General features: G+C 22.0%; 2 protein-coding genes across 3 annotated transcripts in view; one reads left to right on the forward strand and one right to left on the reverse strand.

Moving 5' to 3' along the window:
- Positions 1-1,710: 1,710 nt before the first annotated feature.
- On the forward strand, positions 1,711-25,660 carry LOC122498862 (E3 ubiquitin-protein ligase Bre1). 2 transcript variants are annotated; one of them, XM_043606840.1, is made up of 14 exons: positions 1,711-2,252; positions 4,473-4,659; positions 4,772-4,960; positions 8,536-8,657; positions 8,777-9,139; positions 9,240-9,413; positions 12,601-12,990; positions 15,159-15,433; positions 15,560-15,713; positions 15,931-16,044; positions 16,261-16,442; positions 22,677-22,897; positions 23,070-23,164; positions 25,144-25,660. In XM_043606840.1, the coding sequence occupies exons 1-14, from the start codon at positions 2,103-2,105 to the stop codon at positions 25,423-25,425; spliced, it is 2,898 nt and encodes a 965-aa protein (XP_043462775.1). In that variant the 5' UTR covers positions 1,711-2,102; the 3' UTR covers positions 25,426-25,660. The 2 variants fall into 2 exon arrangements, with proteins under 2 accessions (XP_043462775.1, XP_043462776.1); XM_043606841.1 differs by having other exon boundaries at positions 16,279-16,442.
- LOC122498864 (pre-rRNA-processing protein TSR1 homolog) overlaps positions 25,645-27,743 on the reverse strand; it is a 179,619-nt gene continuing 177,520 nt past the window's right edge. Inside the window, exon 12 of the mRNA XM_043606842.1 lies at positions 25,645-26,159. Coding sequence (XP_043462777.1) covers positions 25,999-26,159 — 161 coding nt within the window. The 3' untranslated portion in view covers positions 25,645-25,998. The remainder of the gene's footprint in view (positions 26,160-27,743) is intronic.

Consider the following 27,743-nt stretch of genomic DNA (forward strand, 5'->3'; position numbering starts at 1 on the left):
ACTAATCTTTTTTAGTTACTAACAAAGTTAGTAAGATAGTTAGTGACTAAGTTACTTGGTAATTTAATTAAAATAAATAGTGCCTAAATTAGTTAAAAGTTAGTTAGTAAGTTAGTTAATTACTTGATAAATTAGTTAGTAACAAAGTCAGTTTTTAGGTTAGTTAGTTACTAAGTTAGTTTATAAGTTAGTTAGTTAGTAACTAATTATTTTTAGTTAGTTAGGGGCCGTTCAAAAAACACGTAACGCTTTTTTGGGGGAGGGGGGGGTCAGCTATTTGTTACGGTCAGCAGAAAAAATGTCGCTAATGTATACAACATTTCGTTACATGGGGAGAGGGGGGTCCAAATTTTCGAAAAATAGCGTTACGTACTTTTTGAACGGCCCCTTACTAAGTTAGTTAGTTACTAAGTTGGCAAATTAGTTATTAAGTTAGTTAGTAAATTATTTAGTTAGTGACTAAGTAAGTTGGTAATTTAATTAAGTTAGTTAGATATTAAGTTAGTTCGTTGGTAAGTTAGATAGTAAGTTAGTTAGTTAGTGCCTAAATTAGTTTATAAATTAGTTAGTTAATTAGTTAATAAGTTAGTTAGTTAATTAATTAGTTAGTTAATTAATAAGTATCTAAGTTAGTTTGTAAGTTAGTTAGTGACTAAATTAGTCAGTTAGTTAGTTAGTTAGTAACTAAGTTATCTTGTAAGTTAGTTAGTTCCTAAATTAGTTTGTAAATTAGTTAGTTAATTAGTTAATAAGTTAGTTATTTAATTAATTAGTATCTAAGTTATCTTGTAAGTTAGTTAGTGACTAAATTAGTTAGTTAGTTAGTAGCTAAGTTATCTTGTAAGTTAGTTAGTAACTAAGTTAGTTAGTTAGTTAATAACTTTGTAAGTTAGTTAGTAAGTTAGTTAGATAGTAAGTTAGTTAGTTAGTTCCTAAATTAGTTTGTAAATAAATTAGTTAATAAGTTAGTTATTTAATTAATTAGTATCTAAGTTAGTTTGTAAGTTAGTTAGTGACTAAGTTAGTTAGTTAGTTAATAACTTTGTAAGTTAGTTAGTTGGTAAGTTAGTTAGATAGTAAGTTAGTTAGTTAGTAACTTAGTAATTAAGTAATTTAGTTAGTTAATACTTTGTAAGTTAATAGTAAGTTAGTTAGTGCCTAAATTAGTTAATAAGTTATAGTTGGTAAGTTAATTAAGTTAGTTAAATAAAGTAGATAGTAAGTTATTTGGTAAGTTAGTTAATTAGTTATTAAGTTAGTTTGTCTCTAAATTAGTAAAATAGTTTAGTATCCTAGTAAGTGGGTTGGTAAGTTAATTACTTTGGTTAGATAGTAAGTTAGTTCATTATTGGTAAGTTAGTTATTTAGTGAGTTATTTTGTTAGTAACTAAGTAAGTTAGTTAATAAATTAGTTAGTGATTCTAATTAAAAATCTCAAAACAATACTTGTAAAAGGGTTTATAATTAGAGAAATAAAATGATATCTTGATATCTATTAATCCAAAACACAAATGATAATAAACAAATAACCCCTCCAGCTGTCTGATCTCGTTTGCTTTGCTTTACCGTAAACTATCAGCGCTACGTCCATGGATCGGAGTATTTCCGAATCAAAAAGAGCCTTCACTATTGGAGCAGCAGTTTTCACAACTGTCCACTTCGTCATCCTCTCTATTCCGCCCAAGTTTCCAGCCCAGTATTGAGTATTTCCAATTGTCAGATTTTCAAGCCGATAGTCGGCAAAGCTTTACCTAAATTTCTTTTTATTTGCATAAATGTGAAAGACTACAATACAATGCTGTTAAATCTAGTTCAAACTTTTTATTTTTATTTAATGCCCAGCATTCGTAAAATTTAGAAAATTAGTTATTTCTCATAAAATAAATTTGTATAAATGAAAGATTTATATTTGAAAAAAAAATTAGGACTCAATTACACTCGATTCTTGATTGCGTCTTGTTTATCAATAAGAGCACAATTATTTATAATCTTAAAAGAGAAATTACTTTTTGTTGAGTGAAATTTAGCGAAAATTTTTTATTTTTCTATTATCGTTTATTCTCCCTGTAAATTTAGAAGTAAATTTTTTACTATCCTCAAAAATGTCTAAACGACAAGCAGAAACTGGTGATTCAAGTTCACAGCCACCGATTAAAAAAGTTCAATTCGAACCAATTTTAATTGGGCCCATTTCAACTTTAGAAGAAATGGACATGAAGGTTTTGCAGTTTCAAAATAAAAAATTGGCTCAGGTAAGATCATTTCTCAATTGAAGAATAACCAATAGACTGAATATGAAAAATAATTTTTTGGAGTAAAAAAAATTTAAGTATTTAATGATAGTTTTGAAAAAAATATGAGTCACTTTTAAGAATAAAGTAATTTGTTTTCTTTTATTTAATGAGATCAAGATCCAAGGGCTGAAGAGTCTTTCAAGGAATAAAGTACATAATTGTGAAAATAGTAATTAATAAAAAAAATTATAAACAATTACACTTTGAGCGAAGATATGTCTTAAAAAATTGTTTTTTTAATAAATTTACTTTATTTCATATTGCAATTAAACTTTTTTTATGAAAATGATGTTTTGCGATAATTTTTCTTAATTATTTGAACAATCAGCAAAACAAGCGCGCGCGTGAAATTTTCGTTGCAATTGTTACTTTAAAAAATTTGCTTTTTGAAATATAATAAAAATTCTTCATTTTTTTTAATACATAATTTTTTTTAACAATTTTTTTTTAAATTTAATTATTTCAACAACTCGTAAAGAAATTTCTAAAATATTTCTAAAAGCAACTTGAATGTAAGATATTTTTGAATAAATTATTTTCCAAATTTTCAATTAGAATTCTTCAAAAATACGATTATATTTCAAAAAAAAGTAAACAAATAAAATTCATTAAAATATTACAGTTATTTCAATGAAATTTGACAAGATTTTCAATTGTTTCAATTTTTTGAAATTATTTTCAGAAAAAATGCAATTATTTTTAGAAAATTTTAATTGCATTTTTTCAAGAAACAAATTTTCCCGGAATTTCTAAATTAAATAAATAAATAATTAAATAACTTAAATATTTTTTATTAAACAAAAATTTTATTAAACTTATTCTTATTTATTTTTCTACAGGAATTAAAATTTCAAATAATTTCAATGAAAAACCTTTTGAAATTGAAATATTTATAAAAAATAAAATTATATTTACAGATAATTTTTAAAGATGAAAAAATAAATTTCTTTAAAATATTAAATTTTCCAAAATTTCCCATTGTTTTTTATTTTTTAAAATTATTTTTGTAAAAAAAATATTTAAATACTTATTGTTCTTTATTTGCTTTAAATATCAAAATACTTTCAATGTAAAACCATTTGAAAAATTTTTTATGAAAAATTATGCTCAAAAAATATTAAAAAATACTCGTCAAAATTTCAATTATCTTTATAAATAATAAAATTCTTCTCCGACATTCAATTATTTTGAAAATTTTAATAAAATTTTTGTCAAAATTTCAATTATTTTCAAAAATTTTCTTCAATTAAATGATTTACAATATCTACTATTTCAATAAAATTATCCAAAAGAATTCATTTATTTAAAAAAAGTGTTAATAAAATTCTACGCAAACATTTTTAATTATTTTCAAATAATAAAACTCATTGCAGAATTTCAATTATTTTAACAAAATTCTAAGCAAATTCTTTGAAAAATGTAATTATTTTGGAAAATTTTATTAAAATTCGTCGAAAATATTCAATTATTTAAAAATTTGTTCATAAAATTCTTTATAGAAATTGAATTTTAAGAAACATTCAATTATTCAATAAATTATTTATTTTTGTATTTAAATAATATTGACTTCTCGTAGAATTTTCTAATAAAAATTGATTTAAAAATGAATTTCAGTTAAAAGTTTAGATAATAATTGAATATTAAAAGCATTAAAGCATGAATTTTTAAAAATAATTGAATTTTGAAAACGTTGCAAATTAAAATCTTTGAAAATCTGAATTTTTCATACTTTTAACTAACAATTCTGTAGAATTAATTTTTTGAAAAAGTGAAATTGAATTTTTTTAAAATTATTTTCTAAACATTTAATTGAAGAATTTCCGAATAATCGAAATTTCGTAAAATGGAATTGTAATGAAATGGATTTGAAAAATAGATTTCAAAGAACTTTTTTAAATATTAAAAATAATTTATATAAAGCAGAATTTTAGTTAAAAATTGTAGAAAATAAATTTTGTTTTAAAGTCTTTTTAAAAAAAGTAACAAAAATAAAAAAATTTTAAAAAGGGTTAAATAAGTTCTCTTAGTTTGTTATTGTAAACTAATGATTTTCGTAAATGTTTCCAATTTTAGAGAAATAAATAAAAAAAATTAGTACATGAGAAAATTAAGCAACTTTTATTCAAAAATTAAATTACTTTCATTTTTTTTAAATATAAATTAATTCTTATTTTACAGAGATTAGAGCAACGTCATCGGATGGAAGCTGAACTCCGTCAAAGAATAGAACAATTAGAAAAACGTCAAACACAAGATGATGCAGTTTTAAATGTTGTCAATCGATATTGGAATCAATTAAATGAAGACATTCGTGTTTTACTTCAAAGATTTGATGCCGAAACAGCTGATGAATCAGAAAATAAAAGTACGTAAAAGAAAAATATTCTATGTTGCAAATTTTAGATAAAAGAAATTTTTTTCTATACTCATTTTGTGTTCTTGAAAATTGTTTCAAATTATTATTAAATTCATTGCAGATGAAAGTGAAGCAACAACATCTTTTCTCATGCAACTTTCTTCATGGGACAAGGAAGAACTTGATGATAAATTGGCTAATCGTGTTCAAGTTTCAAAACGCGCCGTTTCAAAAGTCGTTCAAGCCTTTGATCGTCTCTCTCAAAGAAATGAAAAAATTACTATTGCTCTTAAGGGCGAATTCGAAGGAGGTATTTATCATATTTTCATCATAAAATAGGAATAACACTAACCATAGTGTAGTATTAATAAAATTAATAATAATAATAATATTAATCTAAGTGAGAACATAAAAATATATTACAGGCTTCGTACTCATGATTTTCATAAAAAATTTTAAAAAACTTAGATTTTTGAAAAATTGTAATAATTCATATTCTTCTGAAATTAGTTAAATTTTTTAATATGCATTTAATTAATTGTTAAAAATAATGGATTTATAGCTAAGGATTTTAGTTGAAAACACTAAAAAAATTGAATTTTGGAGAAGTTATAATTGATTGCCGAAATTCAATTATTTTTGAAAGTAAAAAAATTCTTTGCAGAAATTCAATTGTGTTCAAATATTTAAAAAAAAAAATTGTCAAAATTTCAATTATCATTATAAACAATAAAATTTTTCTTCAAAATATCAATTATTTTCAAAAATTTTAATAAAATTCTTGTCAAAATTTCAATTATTTTCATCAATTCAATGATTTTCAATATATTTACTATTTTAATAAAATTTTTTGAAAGAATTCAATTACTTAAAAAAAATTTTTAATAAACTTCTACGCAAACATTTATTTATTTTCATAAATATTAAAAATTTCACAGAAATTCAATTATTTACGAATTTTTTTATAAATTTTTTTGCAATAGTTCCATTATTTTCATAAATCTTTAAGAATTTAATTATTTTCATAAATAATTAAGTTCTTGTTGGGAATACAATATTATTTTCAAATAATAAAACTCCTCACAGATTTTAAATTATTTTTTAGTACAATTTTAATCGAATTCCTCGAAAATCGTAATTCTAATCTTCAAAATTTTATTTAAATTCGTCGAAAGAATTCAATTATTTAAAAATTTGTTGATAACATTCTTTATGAGAATTTTATTTTGAGAAACATGCAATTATTCAATAAATTATTTATGTTTGCATTTAAATAATTGAATTCTCGTAGAATTTTCTAATAAAAATTTATTTAAATATGAATTTCAGTTCAAATTTTAGATAATAATTGAATATTAAAAATATTATTAAAATATTAAAAATAATTGAATTTTGAAAAGGTTTTCAGGAATTTTTATAAAATTCATTGTAAAATTCAATTATTTTCAAGATTTTTTATAAAATTCATTGCAAAATTCAATTATTTTCATAAATAATATTATTCATCACAAGAATTCAATGATTTTCAAAAATAATAAAATTCAATTATTTTCAAAAGTAATGAAATTCAATTATTTTCAACAGTAATAAAATTCAATTGTTTTCAAAAGTATTATAATTGAATTGTTTTCAACAGTAATAAAATTCAATTATTTTCTAAAAAAATATAAATTTCACAGGAATTCAATTATTAAAAATAGAATTTACATACATTTTTTCAAAAAAATCAAATTTTTAAAAATTTGGCATTAAATTCTTCGCAGTAGTTCAATTATTATTTTAATAAATTTTCAAATTCTTTTCAGGGATTTAATTACTTTTATAAATAATAAAATCATTCGGAGGAAGTTAATTATTTTCATAAATAACAATATTCATCACAAGAATTCAAATATTTTCAAAATTAATAAAATTCAATTAAAAAATTTCAATTCTTTCACAGGAATTCAATTATTGAAAATGGAATTCGCATACATTTTTTCGAAAAATATCAATTGTTTGAAACTTTTATTTTTAATAAAATTCTTCACAATAATTCAATTATTTTCATAAATAATGAAAATCATTGCAGAATTTCAATGATTTTTAATACAATTTTAATCGAATTCTTCCAAAAATGTAAATATTTTTACAAATTTTAATCAAATTCTTTGAAAGAATTCAATTATTTTTCTGAATTTTAATGAAATTCTTTAAAACAATTAAATTGTTTTCAATTTAATTTTAATAAAAATTTTTGAAAGAATTCAATTATTTTCATAATTAATATACAATTCTCATAGAAATTCAATTTTTTAAAACACAATTTTCATAAAATTTTTTGAAAAAAATCATTTTTTTAGAAAATTTCTTTTTAAAATTCTTCTCGAGAATGTAATTATGTATTTTAAAAATTTTACTAAAGTTCGGTGACAAAAATTCAATTATTTTCATAAATAATTATTTATTTATTATTATTTATTATTTATTTATTATTTTTAATATAATTTTAAATTAATATTCCTCTAAAAACGCAATTATTCTAAAAAATTTTAATAAAATTCTTCAAAAAAAATTCAATTATTTGTTTATTTTTGTATTTAAATAATTGAATTATTGTAAAATTTTCTATTAAAAATTGATTTAAAAATGAGTTTCAATTAAAATTTTAGATAATAATTGAATTTTTAAAATGTTTTTAATAATTGCAATTTTTAAAAATAATTGAATTTTTAAAATGTTTTTAATAATTGCAATTTTTAAAAATAATTGAATTTTTAAAATGTTTTTAATAATTGCAATTTTTAAAAATAATTAAATTTTGTAAAGGTTTCAATTTAAAATGTTTGAAAATCTGAATTTTTCATACTTTTAATTAAAAATTCGATGGAACTAATTTTTTTTAAAAAACTTAATTGAAATTTTTTAAAATTATTTCAAGTTTTTATTTTTTAATGTATATTTAATTGAAAAGTTTTCGAACAATTAAAATTTTAAAAAAACGTAAAATTGAATTGTTAACAAATGGATTTGAAAATTCTCAAAGAACTGTTTAAAAAATTATTAAAAATAATTAATTTAAAGAAGAATTTTAGTTAAAAATTCTAGAAAATAATAATTGAATTAGAATTATCTTATTTTATAATATTTCAAATAATGATTAACACTCGGTCATCTTTAATTTTATTATAAGTTGTTGAATTTCAAAAAGGTTTGAATTTGAAATTTTTAAAAATCCTAATTCCTATGGAAAAATAATAATGATTAAATATTTATTTTAAATGAAATTTTTTATTTGAAAATTTTAACTAAAATTTATATAATTGATTTTTGAAAGAATTCGAGTTGTAATTTTTAGAAATAGTTAAATTTCAAGAAGATTTTACATTGAAATCAAATAAAATATTTTAATTCCAGTTGAAGAGTAAATAATTATTCAAATATTTATTTAACAAAAATTATTCAAGTGTTAAATGTAATTTAATTTAGAAATTTTGAAAAAAGTATTTGGAAAAATTGTAATAAACATTTTTTTTAAAGAAAATTAAAGAAATTAAAATTTAGAAAATACCTAATTGAATTTTGTAAAAATTTTGAATTGAAATTTTTAAGTATAAAATAAGAAAAAAAGAAATTATTTTTGATGAAAATTGGAAAAAATTCAAAAATAAAATTTTTGTGAATTGTCTAAAACAAGTTTTTTTAGTCGTCAAATTTAATTTTTCGATAGCTACTTTTTTTTACTAATTTTTTCAGTCATAATGCTAGTTTTTGATATTTGTTTAAAATGATTTATTGAGTGCGAAGCCTGTATATAATAAAAATAAAAAAAGAATTAATAAAATATTAAATAATAATAAATAAATAAATGATAATAAAAGATTTAAAAATGTTTTTATTTTACAGAAGAAGCGCCAAACATCGATGAAGTTGTACGAAACGCAAATACTGAGATACAATCAGAAAATAGAAATTTACAAGCTATTAATCTTCAGCTACATGAGAAGTATCATACAATATCGCTTAAGGTAATTGTAAATTTATTTATACATATATAAAAATTTTTTAAATTGTCAAAATAAATAACATTTTCAATAAATTTCCACTGTGAAAATGTGAATATTTGAAAGGAAAAAAATGTTTCTAGATGTCAGAACTTCAGGATACAATAACGGGTAAAGATACTTTGGCGGCAGAATTGAGAAATCAAGTTGATGACTTGCAGTACGAATTGAATAAAGTGCGTGCACGCAATGACAAATTAGAACATCATTTAGGAGAAGCTATTGAAAAGTTGAAAGCCTTTCAACAGATTCATGGATCTGATGATAAGGGTACTAATAAGTCGAATACACTCGTTGCCTCCAGTGTATCGCAGACGAAAGTTGAAGACCTTCAGAGGGAATTGGAAGAGACTCGAGAAATGGCCAATAATCGACTACAAGAACTTGATAAACTTCATCAACAACATCGCGATGCACTCAAGGAAGTGGAGAAATTAAAAATGGATGTAAGTAAAAATTCAATGCTTGCATTCAAGAGTCTAGATTTATTTATTTATTTTTGAATTATTTTTTTTTTTTTTTTAACGAAAATATGATTATTTTCAGATCCGACAATTGCCAGAATCCGTTATCGTTGAAACCACCGAATACAAATGTTTACAGTCCCAATTTTCTGTTTTGTATAACGAATCTATGCAATTAAAGACACAATTGGATGACGCTCGACAACAATTGCAAACAAGTAAAAATGCTCATTTACGGCACATTGAAATGATGGAGGTAGGTTTCTATTATTTATTCATTAATATTATTAACTATTACTATATAGTTTCGTATTCTTTCAATTCTTTCATTTTTTCTGTCTGTCCACACTTTGAAGTTAGTTTTTGTATATGCTTCTGTTTTTTTCTTTAAAAAATATTGTTTTATAAATGGGAAATATGCAGGTGTTTTTTTTTATAATTTATAATAAAATAATATTTTAAATTAGAAAAATTTTAAAAACTCATGATTAATAAATAAAAAATATACCCATTTTGTTTATTATATGCTTTTTTCTATAACAAATTAACAAATTTCGTTTGAGTGACTGAACTAAATTTTTCTACTTTTTATTTATAAAAAATAGAAAATTGTTAATTGTTAAAAAATTATGATTAAGAAATAGGAAATATACCCATTTTATGCATAATTTTTATTTATCTATAACAATATTTGTTCATAAACTGATTCTTTTCTTTTCGAAAAAAAAACATTATTCCCGTCTCTTAATATTTTTGTAGAAAATTCTCAATTTTCATAAGAAAATAATTTACATCATTTCTATTTCTAAATTACAATTGTTTTTATAAAATTCAAAGTTTTTTTTTTAAAATAAAGGAAAAAAATGTTTATAAATTCTACTTGTCAATTACAAATTTTAATTCAAGATGAAATTGAAAATTTTTGAATTTTTAGAAAATAAGGCAAAAAATTTTACTCGAAAAAAAAAATTTTTCTACATTTCATTTACGAATTTCTTTAATTGTAAAATTATTCGGAAACGTCAATAACTTCTTTTTTAAATAAATATTGAATTATTATTATTTTTCCATGGGAATTAAGGTTTTCAAAAATTTCAAATTCAAACCTTTTTGAAATTCAACAACTTATAAAAATATCTCTTCATGTTTTATAATAATTTAAGAAGATCGAGTAATAAAATCATTATTATTTTATATTATAAGAATACTGCAAATTCTTTAACATTATTTTTATCATTTCAATTCAATTATTATTTTCTAGAATTTTTAACTAAAATTATTTCTCAATTAAATTTATTTTAGAAAATAAAAACTTCAAATAACTTCAAAAAAAAAAAAAAAATTCAAATAAACTTTTCAAAAAAATTAATTCTACAAAATTGTTAGTTCAAAGTATGAAAAATTCTGATTTTCAAAGATTTTAATTTGAAAACGTTTCAAAATTCATTTATTTAAAAAAAATTAACGCTATAATGCTTTTAACATTCAATTATTATCCAATATTTTAACTAAACTCATTTTTAAATCAATTTTTATTAGAAAATTCTACGAGAATTCAATTATTTAAATACAAGAATAAATAATTTATTGAATAATTGAATATTTCTCAAAATTAAATTCTCATAAAGAATTTTATCAAAAAATTTTTAAATAATTAAATTTTTTCGACGAATTTTAATAAAATTTTCAAAAATAATTACATTTTTGCAAGGAATTTGCTTAAAATTTTGTTAAAATAATTGAAATTCTGCAATGAGTTTTATTATTTATGAAAATAATTGAATTATTACAAAGAATTTTATTATTTATAAAAGATAATTGAATTATTGCGAATTATTTATAAAAAATTTGTAAATAATCGAATTCCCAACAAGAATTTTATTATTTATGAAAATAATTGAATTATTGCGAATTATTTATAAAAAATTTGTAAATAATTGAATTCCCAACAAGAATTTTATTATTTATGAAGATAATTGAATTAATGCGAATTATTTATAAATAATTTGTAAATAATTGAATTCTTTTGGGTAATTTTATTAAAATAGTAGATATTGGAAATTATTGAATTGAGGAAAATTTTTGAAAATAATTGAATTTTGAAGAAGAATTTTATTATTTACAAAGATAAATGAAATTTTGACAATTTTTTAAAATTACTGAACATAATTGAATTTCTGCAAAGAATATTTCTTAAAATTTAATTCTTATAAAGAATTTTATCAACAAATTTTTAAAAATAATTACATTTTTCGTTGAATTCGATTAAAGTTGTATTAAAAATAATTGAAATTCTGCGATGATTATGAATTATTTATGAAAATAATTAAATTCCTAAAAAAATTGTATTATTTATAAAAATAATTGAATTACTGTGAAGAAATTTATAAAAATTTTGTAAATAACAGAATTCGTGTTAAATTTTTATTATTTACGAAAATAACTAAATGTTTGCGTAGAATTTTGTCCAAATTTTTTTTAAATAATTGAATTCTTTTGGAAAATTTGATTAAAATAGTAGATATTGAAAATCATTGAAATAAGGATATTTTTTGAAAATAATTGAATTTTTGACAAGAATTTTATTGACATTTTTGAGAATAATTGAATTTTGGAAAAGTATTTTGTTTGTTTAGAAAGATAATTGAGATTTTGACGAGAATTTTTTTAAAATTTTGAACATAATTAAATTTTGTGAGAAGAATTTTATGATTTTTGAAAAAAATTTAATTTTTGCAATTTTTTGTAACTTTTCCAACATTAAATTTTTTTAGCGTTTTTCAACTAAAATTATTCTATAAATCCATTATTTTTAATAATTAATTAAATATATATTAAAAAATGTAAGTAATTTCAGAAGAATTTAAATTATTAACATTTTTTAAAAATCTAAGTTCTTTAAAATTTCTAATTATATTCATTGAAAATTGAAATTTTATAAAATTTTGAATTAAAACCTTTTGAAGTTGATCTATATTATGAAAATTGTTAACACAACTCTTTTAAAATTCAATTAATTTGAAAATATTTAAGTAAAATTATTCATTAAATAATTTAGAAGTAATAATTTTATGAAAGTTCTTTAAGAATTATGTTATTTGAAAAGAAATTATTGTCAGAAATAGAAAATTTTAAAGGTTTTGTATTAGAATTCGTGTCAATTTCATAGTTTTTGAGGCAAACAAAAAAGACACAAAAATTCAGAATTTTCTCATGAATTCTTAAAATTTAATTATATTTTATTTTTTTTTGTTTTTATGAAAAAAAATTTGAATTAAAAATTTTTAAATTCTATTATTTTTAAAATTGTTAACTTTTTTTTAAAAAAAAGTAAGAAGTTAGCGAATTGTAGGTAGTTCATTATTATTAATATGCTTGGTTTTTATGTAATTTTCAGTGAACTGTTGTTATTATAATTAACTGCAAAAAATTTGTTTCTTAAGAGTGAAGAACTTATGGCTCAGAAGAAATTACGCGGTGAGTGTATTCAACTCGAAGACGTTCTCGCCCAATTACGTAAGGAATATGAAATGCTACGTATCGAATTCGAACAAAATTTAGCAGCGAATGAACAAACAGGACCAATAAATCGAGAAATGAGACATCTTATTACTTCACTTCAAAATCATAATCAACAACTTAAGGGTGAAGTTCATCGGTATAAACGAAAATATAAGGATGCATCGACTGAAATTCCAAAATTAAAGAAGGAAGTCGAGGAGTTGACTTCGAAACTCGGACAGCAGAATGCGCAGGACAATAAAGAGGGAAATAATTCTGATGGCAGTGGAAAAGAAGAGGATCCTTCTAATCCTGTACCTGGTTCTGCTCAGGTAATTTTGTTTTATTTAATTATTTCTTATTTATTTTTATGTGTTTTCATCAGGCTTCGCAATCATATATTAAAACCCACTATTTACTATTTTTTTTAAAATAATTTTTACAAGCCTTGGATATTTTTTACTTTTTCTACTTTCTACGACTATTTACAAAAAATGCGACTTTTTCTCGATTTATTTTCAAAAATTGCGGCTTTTCAGACTTTTTTTCAAAATCAACTTTTGTAGAATTTTAATTGCCAATTTATATTTAATTTGAAAATTACCCGTTCTAGGCTTCGCACTCATCTACTAAAACCTACTATTCACTACTTTTTTTACCTTATGCTACTATTTGGGTACTTTTTTTTAGATTTCAGCCACTAAAAGTGATTTCTGTTTTTTTTGAGAATTTCCACGACATTAAATTCGCTAATACTAGAAATCAAAAAACTATTCTCAAAAATTAAAATCAAATTCTTTAAAACGATTCAATTATTTTCGAAATTCAATTATTTTCAATATCTAGTCTTTTTATTAAATTTCGCAAAAAAATTCAATTTAAAAAAAATTGATAAAATTCATCCAAAATTCAATTATTTTCATGAATAATAAAATTTCCACAGGAATTCAATTAATTTAAAATAGCATTTTCAAAAAAATTTCGAAAAAATCAATTATTTAAACAAAATTTTTATAAAATTTTTCACAATAATTCAATTATTTTCACTAATAATAACATTTTTCGTGGATATTCAATTTTTTAAAAAAATGTTTGATAAAATTCTAAACTAGAATTCAATTATTTTCATAAATAATAAAACTTATCGAAGAGTTTCAATTATTTTTAATACTGTTTTAAAAAAATTAATTCATTGAAAAATTCAATTATTGTCACAAATATAGTTTTTCACGAGAATTCAATTATTTAAAATAAAATTTTCATAATATTTATTATATTTCGAAAAAAAATAATTATTTAAAACAATGTTTATAAAATTCTTATAAAAAACTCAATTATTTTCAAAAAAAACAAAATTTTTCACAGAAATTCAATTCTTTTTAAATATTTTAATAAAATTTTTCGAAATAATTCAATTATTTTCATAAATAATAAAATTCTTCTAAGGAATTCAATTATTTTTGAAAATTTTAGTAAAATTCTTTGCAAGTATTCAATTATTTTCATAAATAACAATATTCATCACAAAAATTCAATTATTTTTAAGAGTAATACATTTTTCTTGGAAATTCAATTCTTTAAAAAAATTCCAGTAAAATCGTTAGCCCAAGAAATCAATTTTTTTTCATAAATAATAAAATGCATTTTAGGAATTCAATTATTTTAAACAAAATTTAATAAAAAGCCACAAAAATATTCAATTATTCTCAAAAATTTTAATAGAATTCTTTATAAAATTTAATTATTTTTAAAAACTTTTCGCAATTCAATGATTTTTAATATCTACTATTTTCATAAAATTTCCAAACAGAATTCAATTATTTAAAAAATGTTTTGTAAAAATCTTCGTAAGAATTCAATTCTTTTCATGAATAATGAAAATTTCTCAGGAGTTCAATTATTAAAATTAGAATTTGCATAAAATTAGTCGGAACAAATCAATTATTTAAAAATTTTTATGAAATTCTTCGCAAGAATTAAATTATTTTTATAAATATTTAAATTCTTTGATGAATAATAAAATTCGTTGCAGGAATTCAATTTATTAGCAGGATAAGAAAGAAGTAAATATTTTTGATGAAAATTAGAAAAAAGTCAAAAAAATAAAATATAGAATAAAATTTTTGTCAGCTTTGTGAAGTGTCTAAAACGAGTTCTTTTGGTCTTCAAGTTTAATTTTTCGATAGCTACTTTTTTACTATTTCTTTTTAGTTTGAAAGTTACTTTTTGCTACTTTTTTAAAATTAATAATCGAGTGTGAAGTCTGAAGTTAAAAAAAATCTTTGTAATAAATTTTATGTGCTATATAATACAATATTTTTTGCTTAATTTGGAAGTTCACTTTTTTTTAAAACTGAAGTCCCTTTTTAAAAAATAAAATCCCTTTTTTACTTAATATTATGTGAAAAAATCACTTTCTATGTTTTTATATGATTGAATTGAACTCTAATTCATTAGCCATTTATTTTATGTCAAATTTAATAAACTGTCTTTTTGTCAGATAAAGGAAGAAAATAATACAATGATAAAACGAGAGGTGGGAATCGATGAAGAATTAGAAACAATAGAAGTTGGAGAAACTGAAGGAAATAAAGTAGCTCATGAATCATCTACATTAACTTCACCAGTATTAAAAAAGGAAAAAGACATTAAAAGGGAAAAGGATTTGAAGAAAGAAACTGTGAAAACAGAACATCGAGACCCAGCTCACAGGGCATCGAAAGATGCAAAAGCAGTCGAAGCCGAAATTGTTCGAGACCTAAAAGCACAGTTGAAGTAATTTTTTCTTAAGATTTAATTTTTTAATGGAACTTGAAAAGTATTGTAATACTGTTACAATTTTTATAATATATGTAGAAGTTACTATTTTTATTATATTCGATTTTTTATTTTTTTTTATAGAAAAGCCGTAAATGAAATGAAGGAAATGAAACTGCTTTTGGATATGTACAAAGGTGTGGGAAAGGAGCAACGCGATAAAGTTCAACTAATGGCTGCTGAGCGAAAAACAAGAGCTGAACTTGAAGAATTAAGGCAGCAGATTAAAAAAATACAGGTTTGAAAAAATACAAACTTAAAATTAGTAATAAAAAAATATTAAAAAAACTTAAAATTTTAAAATTAGCTGACAATTTAATTTTTTCTGTTATTTCTCTTATTTTTTTGTTTTTGTTCTTTTTTTCTCATTAAATGCCTTTGTATACAGAATAATTAATATTTTGCACTTTATAATTTTTATCGCTTTTGTGAAAGTTTGAAAATTGAATTTAAAGGAAAGTAAACGAGAGGAGAGAAAGAAGTTGGCCGACGAGGACGCTCAAATGAAGATCAAAAAATTGGAGGAACAAACGTACTCTTTACAAAAACAAGTTGCATCACAGAAGCAGGTATTTAATGTTTTCCCCTAAATTTTTCCCAATTTTGCGCACATACACCACAAGTAATTAAATTTTAAAAATAGCATATTTCGAAAAGCAAAAAAAAAAAAAAATTGAAAAATATGGTAATTGAAAATTTATTTGACGGTGGTGAGTGCGCATGAATCTGTTTAACGAGTTGTTATCAGAGACTTTGAGCTCGAACGGTGTTGTAACGCTGAACAGAGTTGTGTGTGGCTTCAGGAGGAGGAAGCTCTACTTAACGAAATGGAAGTAACAGGTCAGGCATTCGAGGACATGCAGGAGCAAAATTCAAGGCTGATTCAACAATTGCGGGAGAAGGATGACGCTAACTTCAAATTGATGACGGAGCGCATAAAGAGCAATCAGTTGCATAAACTTGCGAGGTATGTATATTGTGTTTTTTGTGAAAAATATTTTTTAAACGAACACGATAAAATTCCATTAGTATTTTTTTAAAAAAACAGGGCTCGAACTAGTTCATCAATTGTACGATGTTATATGGAGAATTTTAGAAAAATTACAAATGATTGCAGAAATTCAATTATTTTCAAAAGTAATAAAATTCTTCGCAGATATTCAATTGCGTTTAAACATTTTTTTAAATTCTCGTCAAATTTTCAATTATCTTTATAAATATAATAAAATTCTTCTCCAAAATTCAATTATTTTCAAAAATTTTAATAAAACTCTTGGCAAAATTTCAATTAATTTCAAAAAATTTTCTTCAATTAAATAATTTTCAATATGTACTATTTCAATAAAATTTTCCAAAAGAATTCAATTATTTCAAGAAAATTTTAAACAAGTTCTACTCGAACATTTAATTATTTTCATAAATAATAAAAATTTCACAGGAATTCTGTTATTTACAAAATTTTTATAAATTTCTTCACAGTAATTCAATTATTTTCATAAATAGTAGGTACAATTTTTTTTAGGAATTTAATTATTTTCATAAATAATTCATAATCATCGCTGAATTTCAATTATTTTTAACACAACTTTAATCGAATTCAACGAAAAATGTAATTATTTTTAAAAAATTGTTGATAAAATTCTTTATAAGAATTCAATTTTAAGAAACATTCTTTGCAGAAATTCAATTATGTTCAGTAATTTTGAAAAATTGTACAATTTCAATTATCTTTATAATAAAATTCTTCTTCAAAACTCAATTATTTTGAAAAACTTTAATAAAATTCTTCTCAAACTTTCAATTATTTTTAATAAATACATAATTCAATTATCTTCATAAATAATAAAATTCTTGTTGGGAATTCAATTGTTTTTAAATAATAAAACTCATTGCAAAATTTCAATTATTTTTAATACAATTTTAATCAAATCCCTCGTAAAATGTAATTATTTAAAAAATTTTTATTAAAATTTATCAAAATAATTCAATTAATTAAACATTTAATGATAAAATTCTTTAATTGAATTGAATTTTAAGAAACATTCAATTACTAAATAAATGATTTATTTTTTAATTTAAAAAATTGAATTCTTTCAGAATTTTGTAATAAAAATTGATTTAAAAATGAATTTCAGTTCAATTATAATTCAATATTAAAAGAATTATAGCGCGACTTTTTAGAAATAATTGAATTTTGAATAGGTTTCAAATTAAAATCTTTGATAATATGAATTTTTCATATTTGCAAATAGCAATTCTGTGGAATTCATTTTTTTGAAAAAGTTTAATTGCGGATTCTTTTTTGAAAATATTTTTGAAGTATTTATTTTCTAATTGAAGAATTTCCGAATAATTGAAATTTTGCAAAATTGAATTGTAAACAAATGAATTTGAAAATTCTTAAAACACTTTTTCAAAAGTTATTAAAAATAATAGATTTATAGAAAATTTTTTGTTAAAAACAAAAAAAAATTACTTCAAATATATATAAACAAAATTTAATTTTGGAGAAGTTACAAATTATTGCAGAAATTATTTTAAAAAATAATAAAATTCTTCTTAGGGATTCAATTATTTTCATAAATAATAAAACTCATTGCAGAATTTCCATTATTATTTTTAATACAATTTTAATTAAACTCCTCGGAAAATTTGTATTAAAACACAGAATTTAATTACTTAAAAATTTGTTGAAGAAATTCTTTATGAGAATTGAATTTTAAGAAAAATTGAATAAATTATTTCTTTTTGTATATTTAAATAATTGAATTCTAGTAGAATTTTCTAATAAAAATTGATTTACAAATGAATTTCAGTTCAAAATTTTAGATAATAATTAAATATTAAAAGCAATATAGCCTGAATTTTTAGAAATAATTCTGTTAACTTCTCGAAGTACTCCATCTATGAATTCATTGCCTTCTATCAAGGAGGCAATGGAATGGAAGAGAACCCACAAAAATCTGAAGACTCAAGGTGGGCTCGTACTAGTCCTCAGTAAACCATGATCACAATTGAAGAATTAGTACCCCAGGAGATCTTGCACATTGCTTTTAATATATCTTGTAATGGGTTTTTCATCAAATCTATAATGTTTATAAGTTTTTACAACAAACAATCAAATCAAGAAATTATTATCAACCATAATAATAGCAATAACAAAGAAAATTATTATCTTTAATAAACAAACAAAATAAACAAGATCCAATTTTATAAACATTGCGTATAAAGAAAAATATCAACAACAAAAGAAAATATTAAATTTTAGCCAAAGTCTTTATACCCAATACAATTGGAAAGAAGGAGATAGGGATACTTCATACTCTTCTCGACTCAAAATAATTTGTTGAGCGCCAGTCCTTTCTAGGGACATTTTCTAATAAAAGAAAATTAGAGATTGACAAAATTGAAAGGGGGTGATTCCAAGGAAACAAGACCACCAGGTTAATTCCTCAAAATTCACAATTCAAAAATTATTAACAATATCAAGTACCTAGATTCTAGAGAAACAAGACCACCAGGTTAATTCTCTAGCAATCGTCACTTTTAAACAAAATAAGATTAAACTAATCATTTAATAAAAATTAAATAAAATAATTTAATAATAGACTGATAAAATTATTACTTCCAATAAAAACATTTTTAACCAAATAAATTAATAGACTTTGAGTTCCAAACTCAAAGAAAAGTCTCTTTTTCAGCCATGAGGTCGGCTGAATTAAATTTTACAATTTTCCATTGTCATTTTCAATAAAAAAAATTGATTTAAAATAACAAAACTTACAAAACCGAAGAACAAAGCCAGAGAAAAGAAAGAAACCGAAGAAAATGACACAAAATGATTCAATTAAGAACTTAAAAATTTCGAGAATTAGAAATCACGTCTGGACAGGCCAAGAGCAGGATCCTAAGAGAACGATGATAACGATGATTGCCGGCTCGTACCCTGCTAGTCCTTCTCCGCTTCTCCCCGCTGGTAGCCCTTCACGAATCTTGTATTCTTACGCCGGAAAAAGGAGCATAATTGCTGGAAAAATGACAAGGCCTATTTCCATTTTAAGAACAGCTTTCTGCTTCCAAATCCCGGTATCCTGACCCGTGTCTTTCTCGCCGACAACTGCGTCAGGGAATTAGTCACTAATTTGTAGCTACTCTGATTCAAAACTAAATAAAACAACCAAATAAACCAAACAAATTAACCAAAGTACAAAAATTTGATCAGAGCGGGCCTTTAGAGACAATTAATTCGGGCCTGAATAACAAGAAGTTTTCACTACGAAGAAAAATTGACGAGAAAATTCTCCCTTATTTGTTCATAAATAATACTCCGGAATAATAATATAGTTAATAATATTCAGAGTATTATTATTATTTATAACAATTTTCGGGTTAGGTACAAGAAAAGGTAGCAATTTCAAAATTATTTCAAGCTAAGTTGGGTGACTTAGTAGTTTCCGGTAGGTAGGGGAAAGCGAAAACGGGGAAAACATAGCGAAAGCGGCAAGTCTCGAAGAGTCATTTCTCAAGAGAAAAAAATATTGAAAATATTGAAACAGGAAATCTTCTATCGAAATATATTTAGTAAAATAAAGATTACACTCACCTGGCGAAGCCGGGTTAAAAGCCGCCAGGGGTTCAGAGTTTGTTAAAATATCAAATTTATAAAATTAAGGAGGGCGCCAGTCGACTGAAGGTCGACGGTAATTAGGAATTACAAAATTTACCAAAATATTACAAATTTAACAGGAGACAAATAATCTATTAAAATGGGGGTTAGGTAAAATTGGTTTAACCCTTAAAAATCTAGCGTTTCATTTAAGAATTTTAATTTACTGACCTACTTACAGTTTTACAATATCCTCAATTATAACGCTTGAGACGCTTCAAGTGCACTTCGTTCACACAATATTATAATAATTCAAAATAGTCGTCACAATTTTAATACAACAATATATGTCGACTTGAAAGATAAGAGCACGAAACAAGAGTGAAAAAGCGTGTCCACGCCAGCGTCTCGTTAAAAAGTCACGTGACGACTGTTACAATATATATAAAAGGGACATTCCCTGGCTGATGCCAATTATTGGGAAGAAATTTATAAAACATTATTAGTAAGTAATTGAATTTTGCAGAAGAATGTTGATATTTACAAAAATAATTGAAATTTTGAAGAGAATTAAAAAAAAAGTTTTTGAAAATAATTGAATTTCTGTGAAGAATTTTTCTACTTTTAAAGATAATTTAAATTTGCAAAAAATTTTATCAGAAGTTTTGAAAATAATTAAATTTCCAAGATGAATTTTATTGTTTTTGAAGATAATAAACATTTTAACGAGAAATTAAAAAAAAATTTTGAAAATAATTTAATTTCTGCGAAGAATTTTATTACTTTTGAAAATAATTAAATTTGTAGGATAAATTTTATCTTTTAAAAAGATAATTGAAAATTTGACAAGAATATTATTACGATTCTTTGCAATGAATTGAATTGAATTTCTTGAGAAAAATTTTAGTAATAATTGAAAATAATTGAATTCTTACGATAAATTTGATGAATTTTCGAAAATAATTGATTTCATGCGAAGAGTTCAATTATTTTTTGAAAATAATTCAATTCCTGTGAAGAATTTTATTAATTTATAAAAAAAATTACTGTCAAGAATTTTAAAGTTTTTAAAAATAATTAAATTCTTGTAAAGAATTTTATTAATTTTAAAAAATAATTGAATTCCTGTGAATAATTTTATTAATTTTGGCAGATAATTGTTTTAAAAATAATTGAATTATTACAAATATTTTTTATTAATATTTGAAAATAATTGAATTCAGAAGAAGAATTTTATTTCAAATTTGTGAAAATAATTAAATTTTTGCGAAGAATTTTATTATTTTTGAAGATAATTGAATTTCTGCGAAGAATTTTATTACTTTTGAAAATAATTGAATTTCAGAGAAGAATTTTATTATTTATAAAGTTTTTTGAAATTTTGACAAGAATTTTATTAAAATTTTTGTTAAATAATTGAATTTCGGAGAAGAATTTTATTATTTATAAAAATAATTGACATTTTAAAGAGAATTTTTAAAAAAATGTTAAAAATACCTAATTAAAATTTTGCTATGAATTTTATTCAATTTTTTAAAATTTTATTCCGGATTGTTTGATATTAATGTATCTGTTGTCGAAAAATGTGATTTTTTTTACAATTTTGTCAATTTCGTGTTTCCTTTTTGTCGTTTTTTCTTAAACTTCATGCGACTTTTTTTTGAAATTTTATGCGACTTTTCGTGACTTTTGTTGTTGTAAATTTATGCGACTAAAGCGACTTTTTTTTATTCTTAAAGACCATCCGGGCCCTGTTATAGTCAAGGTTGGGCCATTGTCTGAAAACCTGTATCCTTTATTGTTCATAAAAGTTGTAAAGTGTTAATAACAAAGTTTTATATATATAAACACGTTTTTCCGCCATATTGGATCCGCCATTTTGGATTTTTCAAATCTAATGCCAGATCTATAATCAGGGACCTCAAAAACTCTCGAGTAACAAATTTTAATAATATCCAATTAGTTTTTTAATTTTCGTCTGCCATATTGGATCCGCCATTTTGAATTTTTGAAATCTGATGCCACATTCGTATACAACGACCCCAAAAACGATAAGAACTACATACGTAAAATATTAAATTGTTTAAATTTTTTTTAAAAATAATAGTGAAAAGTAACAATTTCTGAAACGTGCCACCCAAAATTTTAAAAATTTTCTTTTGTCTTAAATGTTAATTTTTACATAGCGCTTAATATAAAGATCACTTTGTAAAAAGATTTTGCAAACAAAAATTTTAATATTCTTGTTTATCGAATATTTTTACTAACTTTTTTTTTAAAAATAAATTTCAGAAAAAATTGTTGACCTTTGAAAAAAAATTTTCATTTGAAATTTGAATTTAAGAAAAAAATAGTTGCTGGTTAAATCATTAAAATCGATCTAGAATATTTTCTGAAATTTATTTTTTTAAAAAAGTAAAAATATTCCATTGTTAATAACAAGGGTAGAAATTTCTTTTTTTGGTAAAATCCTTTTACATAGTGATTCTTTATATAAAATGCTACATGGATATTAATATTTAGAAAAAATTGCAAATTTTCAAATATTGGATGACGCGTTTCAGAAATTTTTACTTTGAATTAATATTTTTTTAGAGAAGAGAAGGACGTCTTGAAGGAGCAAGTGACCACGTTGACAACACAAGTGGAAGCCGCTAATGTCGTCGTACGAAAATTAGAAGAAAAAGAACGTCTGCTGCAAAATTCTCTAGCAACTGTCGAAAAAGAACTCGCGCTGCGACAACAAGCCATGGAAATGCACAAACGAAAAGCAATTGAAAGTGCACAATCGGCTGCTGATCTTAAGCTCCATCTAGGTAATTTATTTTATAGTTAATATTAGTTATTTTTTATTACTTTTTATTACTTTCCGTTTCGCAGTGTTTTCTTTATAGATTAATTTGAGAAATTGTAATTGTAAATTGTAAATTGTAATTGTAAATTGTAATTGTAAATTTGAGAAAGTGTAACGTGCTTTTTTAATTTTAGAAAAATACCATTCTCAAATGAAAGAAGCGCAGCAAGTTGTTGCTGAGAAAACGAGTTCCCTGGAAGCTGAGGCATATAAAACGAAGCGCTTACAGGTAAATTTTTCTATACATATTCTTTTTAAAAATTTTATAGTTTTTTCTTAAAACGGTGATCACTGTTGGTCCACTTTTCTATCTAATCCTCTTTGTCCCTTTTTTATACCCTTAAATTTATAAAATTTCTTAAATCCCCTTCTTCCCCTTTTTTATACCGTCAAATTAATCATTAACGAAATCTCTTAAAATACCTAAAATCATGTACATATTCTCCTCTTTTCTCCTTTTTGTAGAAAAATTGCCATTTTTTGTAAATTAAAAATTTTCAGTTATTTTGAAAAAAAATTCCCACTTTTTGCAAACTTTAGAAAAGTTTTAGTTTTTAAACTTAGACATCTTCTTATAATATTTTTTCAGAGTTTTGAAACTTTGATTTTTTAATACAAGACAATAAATATAAAATAACTATTACTAAGTTAAAAGTATATTTTACTATTTTTTACTTCAATTTATTTCGAATTTTATAAAATTATTTAACATTGTTTATTACGGAAATAACGATTTGAATGTAAATTTTACTTTTTGCATAGTTAATTTTTGTGTAAATAATAATAATAATAATAATAATAATAATTTTTTATTTTTGTAAAGTTCAATTATTTCTAGTATAGTGAAATTCCTAAAATTTAAAAAGAAAAGTTTTACAACAATTTGTTATTTAATTTGAAAATTTCCCTTTTTTAATATGAATCCCCTTTTAAAAAATTAAAATCCCCTTTTTTATTTAATTTTACATGAAATAAAAAAAATTAATAGTTTTTTGACTTACCTTAAGCATTTCCTTAGAATGTCATTAGCTTTAGAATTTTATAATTGTGAATTTTTGTGAATTATATATTTTCTGAACGTTCAAAACAACAAATCTATTGTCAATATAAATTTAACCATTTTTCTTTTCTTTTTCTTTTGAAAAACTTTAAATTTTAATAAAATTTTTTGAAAGAAATGAAATATTTTTAATAGCATTTGAATTAAATTATTATATTCTTTCAAATTTTGATAAAATAATTAGAAAAAACGTCAATTATTTTTAAAAAATTTAATAAAATTCAATGCAAGAATTCAATTATTTTTATTACTAAAATTTTCACAGCAATACAATTATTCGAAATTCAATTTTCAAAAAAAATCAGTTGTTTAAAATATTTTAATAAAAAAAATTTAATAAAATTCGATGCCAGAATTCAATTATTTTTATAAATAAACTTTTCACAAGAATTCAATTATTTGAAATTAAATAAAAAAATTTAATCTCTTGATTGATCTTTTTTGAAAAATCTAATTTTTCTAATTTTTGTTAATCGACTAAAATAAGTTCTTTATTTTTAAAATTTAATTTTTTTAAATACTTACTTTTTTCATTCTTCAAGATACTTTTTCTACTTTTTTAAAATTAAATATTGAGTGCGAAGCCCTAGTGTGAACTAAATATTTAGAAATTTTTTAACTTATTCTCTAATACGTTGCGGAAAATTCTTTAAATAAATTTTGAATTTAAAGAAAAAAAAATAAACTTTGTTCATTTGAACGTTCAGAACTTTAGGGACTCTAGAAATTAAAAAACTTTCTTTATTCTATTAAAAATATTGAATTTTATTTTTAAAATGTAGATTAAATTGTTTAAAACTAAAGCTAAAACTGTACAACTAATATTAATATTTACAAATTTAAAAATTAATTTTAAAAAATAAAAAAAAGACCGATAATAGAAGATAAAAATATTTAAAAATCTAAAAGCTTAAAATGTGTAAAACTGAAACTTTACAACTAGTAATATTTACCAAATTAAAAATTAATTTTGAAAAACGAAAAAACCGATAATAGAAAATAAAAATATTTAAAAATCAAAAAATTTAAATTGTTTAAAACTTAAACTCTAGAACTAATAATATTTACAAAAATAAAATTTAATTTTAAAGAAACAAAAAACCGATAATAGAAGATAACAATTTTTTAAAATCTACATTTTTTTAAAGGAGGAAATTGCGCAACTTCGAAGAAAGGTGGAACGTATGAAGAAGATTGAATTGGCCGAGACGGTGGACGAAGTAATGGCCGAAGAACTTCGAGAGTACAAAGAAACATTAACATGTCCCTCGTGCAAAGTAAAGAGAAAAGACGCCGTTTTAACGAAATGCTTCCACGTATTTTGTTGGGACTGTTTGCGCACTCGCTACGAAACTCGACAACGCAAATGTCCAAAATGCAATTGTGCCTTTGGGGCTAATGACTATCATAGACTTTATCTTTCCACATGAGAGAAAAAACGTCGGTCTTAAATTTAATTTGATACCTATTGTAAATACGTGTATTACGTGTATGATCGAAAACATTCGGTTTCTTTCTACTTTCTTACTATTATTATTATTATTTTTATTTTCCACTAGTTATTCATTTACGCAGACAAAAATTCAAGCAGTGAATTACAATTAAATGTATGTAGTTGTGTATTGAAATTAGTAATTTATGCAGTAAAATAATTATCATATTTAATTTTTAGCGTTTTATTTATCAAATGATAAAATTCTACATTCTTTTACAAACTTATTGAAAAAGTTATACTTAATACTAAATCATAATTTTTATTTATCAATTTGTAAGATTAACATTTTTTTTAAACTTAAATCTTCATTCTTTTATATACTTATTGAAAATGTTACTTAATACTAAATCATAATTTTTATTTATCAATTTGTAAGATTAACATTTTTCTTTAAACTTAAATCTTCATTCTTTTACAAACTTATTGAAAATGTTACTTAATACGAAATTATAATTTTTATTTATCAATTTGTAAGATTAACTTTTTTTTAAAACTTAAACCTTCAACTTTATTCCATTTCTTCATCAATGGAAACGCTATTCGACGTGACAGTTGGTAAGTAGGGTTCGTACTTCCATTTGGGAAAAACTCTCTTGTAGAGTTTCATCAATATTGTGTCTTGAGATTTCAATTGTCCATCGAAGTGACATTTCATGTGGCCATGTGTTCCTAGAAATAAAAAAAATTGGGTCAGTCCATTATATTTCATCTGAAGCCGTTGCGGCCTATTTTTAAAAAAATCTCATAATTTGTAAAAATGATGTTTAATATCCATAAAATTCATTTTTGAGAATTATTTTATAAAATATTTTGAATTTAACTTAGAATTTTAATTTTTAAATTGAGTTGGACAGAAAAAAGGTTAGATTGACAGTTATGAAAATTTAATAAAAAAGCATGGAAATAATTTAGATAATACAAATTTCTAGATTGATATTTGTTAAAAATGGGCTAATTTACTTGTATAAATAGATTATAATGTAAACATACCCAAAATAATAGATAAAAATTGATTTTAAAATTTACCTATGAAATGTCGAAAGTCACTACATTTTAATTAAATTTTTCTAAAAAGTTTATAAATATTAAAAAATTTATTACTATTTAATGTTAAGTATTTTCAATGTACTTTCATAATATGTGGTAACTTTTTAATTTTATAGTATAGAAATATGAAAAATTTTACCTTTAATATTGAGTGTTTCATGTTTTTTATTGATTTTAATTACTTATTTCTTCTCAGGTGCAAGACTAAAAAATCCAATTTTTGTCTTAATATTTAAGTTTGAACTTCTTTTCCATTCTATTAAATTTTGGTGATGGAGAACGAGCTACTTTTCATTTTAAATTTAGTTTAAAAAATCTGCTGAAAAAAAGAATTTGTTGGTTAAAATGCAAGTAGATTTTTGCATGACTATTGAGATAGCCAACTTCAGTGTTATAAAATTACCTGCATTTTAACCAACAATTTCGTTTTTTCAGCAGATTTTTTAAAGTAAATTTAAAATGAAAAGTAGCTCGTTCTCCATCACCAAAATTTAATAGAATGGAAAAGAAGTTCAAACTTAAATATTAAGACAAAAATTGGATTTTTTAGTCTTGCACCTGAGAAGAAATAAGTAATTAAAATCAATGAAAATCATGAAACACTCAATATTAAAGGTAAAATATTTCATATTTCTATAGTATAAAATTAAAAAGTTAGCACATATTATGAAAGTACATTGAAAATACTTTACATTAAGTAGTAATAAATTTTTTAATATTTATAAACTTTTTAGAAAGATGTAATTAAAATGTAGTGACTTTTGAAATTTCATAGTAAAGTTTTAAAATTAATTTTTATTTATTATTTTGAGTATGTTTACATAAAAATCTATTTATACAAATAAATTAGCTCATTTTTAACAAATATCAATCAAGAAATTTGTATTATCTAAATTATTTCCATGCTTCTTTATTAAATTTACATAACTGTCAATCTAACCTTTTTTCTGTCCAACTCAATTTAAAAATTAAAATTCTAAGTTAAATTCAAAAAATTTTATAAAATAATTCTCAAAAATGAATTTTGTGGATATTAAACATCATTTTTACAAATTATGAGATTTTTTTAAAAATAGGCCGCAACAGCTTCAGGTGAAATATAATGGACTGACCCAATTATATTAATTTTAAAACTAAAATTTTATATTTACTATTAAATTTCATATTTAATTCATATGTTTTATGAATAACGTTTCTTTGTTTCAT

This window comes from Leptopilina heterotoma, unplaced genomic scaffold, assembly GCF_015476425.1.
Source record: "Leptopilina heterotoma isolate Lh14 unplaced genomic scaffold, ASM1547642v1 Lhet_160, whole genome shotgun sequence".
Taxonomy (NCBI): Eukaryota; Metazoa; Arthropoda; class Insecta; order Hymenoptera; family Figitidae; genus Leptopilina; species Leptopilina heterotoma.